The sequence below is a fragment of the Merops nubicus genome, unplaced genomic scaffold, assembly GCF_000691845.1.
Source record: "Merops nubicus isolate BGI_N331 unplaced genomic scaffold, ASM69184v1 scaffold40347, whole genome shotgun sequence".
NCBI lineage: Eukaryota > Metazoa > Chordata > Aves > Coraciiformes > Meropidae > Merops > Merops nubicus.
Window position 1 is genome coordinate 826 of NW_008620353.1, and position 5,762 is coordinate 6,587.

General features: G+C 53.1%; 1 protein-coding gene across 1 annotated transcript; it reads left to right on the forward strand.

Annotated features, from left to right (window-relative positions):
• Positions 1-1,168: 1,168 nt before the first annotated feature.
• Positions 1,169-5,760, forward strand: LOC103776576 (somatotropin). Its single transcript, XM_008944091.1, has 5 exons — positions 1,169-1,236; positions 2,662-2,825; positions 3,522-3,638; positions 3,987-4,148; positions 5,542-5,760. Exons 1-5 carry the CDS (start codon positions 1,227-1,229, stop codon positions 5,740-5,742), a joined length of 654 nt encoding a protein of 217 aa, XP_008942339.1. The 5' UTR covers positions 1,169-1,226; the 3' UTR covers positions 5,743-5,760.
• The last annotated feature ends 2 nt before the right edge of the window (positions 5,761-5,762 follow it).

The following is a 5,762-nucleotide window of genomic DNA, read 5'->3' on the forward strand; positions in this document are numbered from 1 at the left end:
CCTTTAAGCTTCTCCTGGAGTGGCCCATCGAGGTTCTGCCTTGTTTTGCTCAGAAGCAGGGATGGGCTGTGACCTCTCCTCTTCCCCATCTCCTCTTCCCCATCTCCTCTTCCCCATCCCCTCTTCCACATTCCTTCTTCCACATCTCTTCCCCATCTCCTCTTCCCCATCTCCTCTTCCCCATCTCCTCTTCCCCATCTCCTCTTCCCCATCCCCTCTTCCACATTCCTTCTTCCACATCTCTTCCCCATCTCCTCTTCCCCATCTCCTCTTCCCCATCCCCTCTTCCACATCCCCTCTTCCACATCTCTTCCCCATCCCCTCTTCCCCATCTCCTCTTCCACATCTCTTCTTCCTCACCTCCTCTTGCCCATCTCCTCTTCCACATCTCTTCCCCATCTCCTCTTGCCCATCTCCTCACCTCCTTTCTACACTAGCCCTCTGCTTAATCCAGGGATATTTCATGCCTGCACCTCAGGCAAGAGCTGGAAGAGCCTCCCAACCAGATCCTCTCACAGCCTCGTCCACCTGAGAAGGTGAGAAACCTCCCAGAGCTCTGGCACCTGGCTGTGCAGCACCAGGCTGGTACCCAAACGGGCACCCGGGTGTGACAGCTCTTTGTCACACCTCTAGCTCACCAAAACAATCTGCTGAACTTTTGAAATTTTGGTAGAAATGGAAAGAAATTATTTGGCAGAAAATAAGATTCATCCGACAACACCCATCCGGCTCTATGCTCAGCAGCAACGAGGGGAAAACGTCCCCTTGGTGTAGGGCAGAACTCTCCCAAGCTGTCCCCTCCACCCTGTTCACTGTGGCTGAGGCTGCAGAGCCAGGCAGGACAATCAGGTGGAGACAGCAAATTCCACCATGGAGAAGCACCCACCTGATTTGGGATGGCTCTTCCAATGATCAAGAAACTTTTATTTGCAATAAAGAGCAAAATAGGGTGAAATGATTGCGTGGTGATTTCATCCCCAGGAAAACAACCCCCCAACCTTTACATCTATGTATCAATGACTACGATGAGGTCACACCATGGTGAACACTTGTGCATTTATGCATGGAGAAGATGCAGAGATGTTGTTGTGATCATGACCACGTCTATACATTTTAAACAGCCCCCCTGCTATATAAGGGCCGGCTCAGCAGTCGCCTTCTCCAGCCTAGAGGACAGGAGGAAGCCCTCGCTGCCAAGCCACACCTGAGCAACTCACCCAGCAGAAATGGCTCCAGGTATTTCTCTTTATTTTGGTTTTAAAGGGTGGCCAACGCTGCCCCACGCTCAGGGTGAGGGGAGATGATGGTGAGGAGGTGCTGTGGTGGGTTACACGCACTCGGCGCAAGCCCCCAGTTAAAATGTGGCAACTTAGAAAGCAATGGAAAGGAATCATTTTTCCCTGCAGTGTGAATTTCATTAATTAACTTCGATAGTCTTTAGCCTAAACTGGACAAGGAGAGGGTGAAGAACATCAAGGTCAAGCCACAGGGCCCCTCACTCCCAGCAGGACCCTGAGGGGTTGGAGCGTGGCCAGAGAAGGGCAACGGAGCTGCTGGGGAAGGGTCCAGAGCCCAAGTGTGGGGAGGAGCAGCTGAGGGAACTGGGGGTGCTGAGCCTGGAGCAAAGGAGGCTCAGGGGAGACCTTCTGGCTCTGCACAGCTCCTGACAGGAGCCTGGAGCCAGGGGGGGGTCGGGCTCTTCTTCCAAGGGTCAGGACAAGAGGAAACGGCCTCAAGTTGCCCCAGGGGAGGTTGAGGTTGGAGCTGAGGAACAATTTCTTTCCCTGGAGGGTTGCCCAGGGCTGTGCCAGGCTGCCCAGGGCAGTGGCGGAGTCCCCACCCCTGGAGGGGTTCCCAAGCCGTGGAGATGTGGGGTGAGGGACACGGGGCAGTGGGGACCTGGCAGTGCTGGGGGAGTGGTTGGGCTCCATGATCTGAAAGGTCTTTTAAAAAAAAAAAAAGATTCTATAGAAGTTGTCAGGGATATTAAAACTCATATTCAAAGGTTAAGACAGGGATCAGGACAACGTCTAACGCGTATGCCCAAGTCCTACAGGCTCCAGGGTGCTCCTCCACAGATGGGTATTGGTCTGAGATAAACGCTGGGGTCTCTAAGCACAGAAGACACTTGTGTAAGTTCAGTGTCACAGGCTGAAAACCTTTAGGCTTGGCAAAAGCCACCAAATTCTACAGGTATGCCCCAGGGAGCAAAAGTCGGTGGTCACAGCACAGGTGCCATCACCAGCTCCTGTCCTAGCGAAGGCAGGTCCCTGGTTTCCATCAGCAGCACGGTGTCAAGCCAGGCTGAAGTGAGCTACTCCCAGGCCCTGGTACCCACCAGCCCTGCTTGCCCATGCCAGGAGGAGTGCACCTTGTCTCCTCCTGAGGGAGAAACACAGGGACACGCTCGAGTTTTCATGGACACCTCTGCAGCCAGGAAGATCCTGCTTAGAACACTGGGAGCAGCCTGAGCCCCAAGGGCAGGGCTGGTGGAAGGGGACGGGGCTTCCTTTGAGTTTGGGGAGGGCTAAGCTGACCAGAATCCAACAAGACCTCAAGGAAGGTGAGCACTCAGCCAGCACAGGCTGGTGCCACCCCAGATGCCACCTCGGCGTGGTCACTGAGGGGCCACCAACACCTTTCCTCTCCACTTTGCTGCAGGGTCATGGTTTTCTCCTCTCCTCGTTGCTGCGATCGCTCTGGGGCTGCAGTGGCCACAGGAAGCTGCCACCTTCCCAGCCATGCCCCTTTCCAACCTGTTTGCCAACGCTGTGCTGAGGGCTCAGCACCTTCACCTCCTGGCTGCTGAGACATACAAAGAGTTTGTAAGTGTCGTGGCCTCCGGGCAGCTCCAAATTAGCCTGATGGTTTCAGGACGATGTAACTTCCTAGAAACAGACTCTTCAACCATTGGTCTTTTCTCTATCAGGTCTTGATGAGGAGAAAGGGTCTTAACAGGACAGGACAGGTCATGTCCCATCAGCCTGGGCCCCATCTCCTCCTCTCAGCCCTCTGTCCCTGCCTCCTGCACAGTCCCCTGTGTGGGCCACTGCTGCCCACCTCCACACCTCCTGCAGAGCTCAGCTGTCCCAAAGAGAAACCTGGCTCTGAAAGTGGTGGGAAGAGGGCCCAGATATTTTGCAAGACCTTCCTGTGTCGGTTGCCTTTGGCCCTGACCGATTCTACGTGCTTAAAACCACCCAGTCTCTGCTGTTGCCAGGAGCTGGCACGAGCTGTGACTTTGGCAAGAGCCAAAAGTGACCCTGGGGTCACCTGCTCCTTGGGAGAGCCTGGTCCAAGTGTGTTTGTGTTCACCTTAGCACCTTGGCTTAGTGAGAGGAAGACCGTTGGGTCCAGTGGCTGGGGGGCCCACAGACTATGTGCCAACCTTGTAGAGACCCCTCAGGTCTCACGTTGATTTATTTCAAAGAGTAACGGCTCGGGGCAGCTTGGGAAAGCATCTGTGGTCTTCTCCCTTTATGTGGGCAACAGATCTGAGGGTGTTTGGGCTGCCTCCACAGGAACGTACCTATATTCCAGAGGAGCAAAGACACGCCACCAAAAACTCCCAGGCAGCCTTTTGTTACTCGGAAACCATCCCTGCCCCCACCGGGAAGGACGACGCCCAGCAGAAATCGGTAAGTTCCCTCCCCCAGGCTGAGCACAGACCTGCCTGAGGAGCCCAGGTGGGACCAGAGGGTTCCCAGCTGTGAGCTCTTCGCTCCTCCTCACCCTTTTTTACTATTTGAACCCTGCACGAAGCAAGAAAAGCTCTCTGGGGTTACGCTGTGAGCTGCATTCCCTCTCCAAAGATGAGGAAAAACTACTGGGCATGTGGCTCAGCACTGCTCCTCATCCTGCAGACTCACCTGCCTCTGCTGAAGCTGCAGGAGCACGTCTCGGGGTCACCTCCAGGCTGTTTCAGGGGGTGACTCTATCAAACACTTTGTCTGCACAGCTCTGACTTTTTCTTTTCTTCACTCCAGGACATGGAGCTCCTTCGTTTCTCGCTGGTGCTCATCCAGTCCTGGCTGACCCCCGTGCAATACCTAAGCAAGGTGTTCACAAACAATCTGGTTTTTGGCACTTCAGACAGAGTGTATGAAAAACTAAAGGACCTGGAAGAAGGGATCCAAGCTCTGATGAGGGTAAGCTGGAGAATGCAGAATAACTACAGAACAACAGAGATCCCCTAGACACAGGGCACCCAGGTCTCGTGGGCTTCTACAGGATCCCAAAACCATGAGAAATCTCCCCCCCTCCCACTCTGAAGAGCAGTGGCAGCCTTTGGACTTTGCTTATCTTAAGATAATGTGCAGTGGGGTGTTGTGATCTCAAGTTTCATCACTGGGGAGCAGAAGAAAACACCTTACAAAAGTTAACAGTGCTGCTGTAACCACTCAGAGAGCAAACAGACCCAAAATATCACAACAGTCCAGACCCAGAGTCTTCCCAAACCCAGCACCAAAGGGCCCTCAGATGTTTAAACCTGCTGTAGAAGCAGCAACGTAATGTTTGCACATCTCTGTGCAAAACACTTGAAAGTGGAGGAAATCTTGTGAGGTTTTCAAGCTGGTTTTAAGAACTTGTGACCCTTTAGAAAACCAGCCCCTGTAAGTCTGTGTACGGGTGGAAGCCCAGGCTCTGATGTTTCTCTCTTGCACTAACACAGCACCCAGGCAGCTGAGAGCTGGAGAGTGACCTTCCTCAAGAGTTACTCATTAATTTTGCTGTGTTGTTTGAAATAAAATTGCCTATCAGCTGCCAGGACACCTTTTCAGTCAGGCTTCCTCTAGAATTAAGTTTCTCTGCCAGCAACACCACGTGGAGAGAGCTCCGAGACCTGTATCTGAGAAATTCATCTGGATAATTATTCACATGTTCTAGCATCTAAATAACTCTGAAAGTCAGGCCCTGAGAGCAAACAGAGATCTTGTGTCTTGGTGCTTTCAGCTGGAGTAAGCAGGGGTCTGCACCAGTTCCATTTCCAGATTTTGCTCTCCATTTGATGTCTGCTTGGGCATTGGGGAGCGGTGCACAGAAACTAGACAAAAAACCACATTTCATCCATTTATGATGCTGCCTGCTTAACTCAAACCGTCCTGTTCACCGAGCAAAGGAGGAGTGGCAGGCTGCACATCTTTCAGCTTCAGGTGCACACGGCTTGGGGCTGGGTTAGAGCTTTTTTCACTGGAAAAGTGGGAGAAAAGAGAGAATGATTTGCCCGGTTCCCTGTCTGCTCGGCTGAAATAGCCACAAAGAGACCCTAAAATTTTCCCTTTATTTTAAGACCCCAAATACACACTCCTCCCCCCCTGCAGCCTTGTGCCCAGCTCCCTTCTTGCCGGCAGCAATTTGTGCAGCATCACCTCTGCAGAATTAATCTTCCTGTAAACCTATGGGCTCAAAAGAACATTTGAAATACAGCTAAAAGGGGGGAGGAGGAGGAAAGCCTCGACCTCCTCTAAAGCTCAACGGCAAAGGTCCCCTTTGGAGGCTGCTCATCCCCAAAGCTCTCAGCACCTCTCCATCCTCTCGTAGGAGCTGGAGGACCGGAGCCCGCGGGGTCCCCTCATCCTCAAACCCACCTACGACAAGTTCGACATCCACCTGCGCAACGAGGACGCCCTGCTGAAGAACTACGGCTTGCTCTCCTGCTTCAAGAAGGACCTGCACAAGGTGGAGACCTACCTGAAGGTGATGAAATGCCGGCGCTACGGGGAGGGGAACTGCACCGTTTGACGCCGGGGATGGACCCCCCC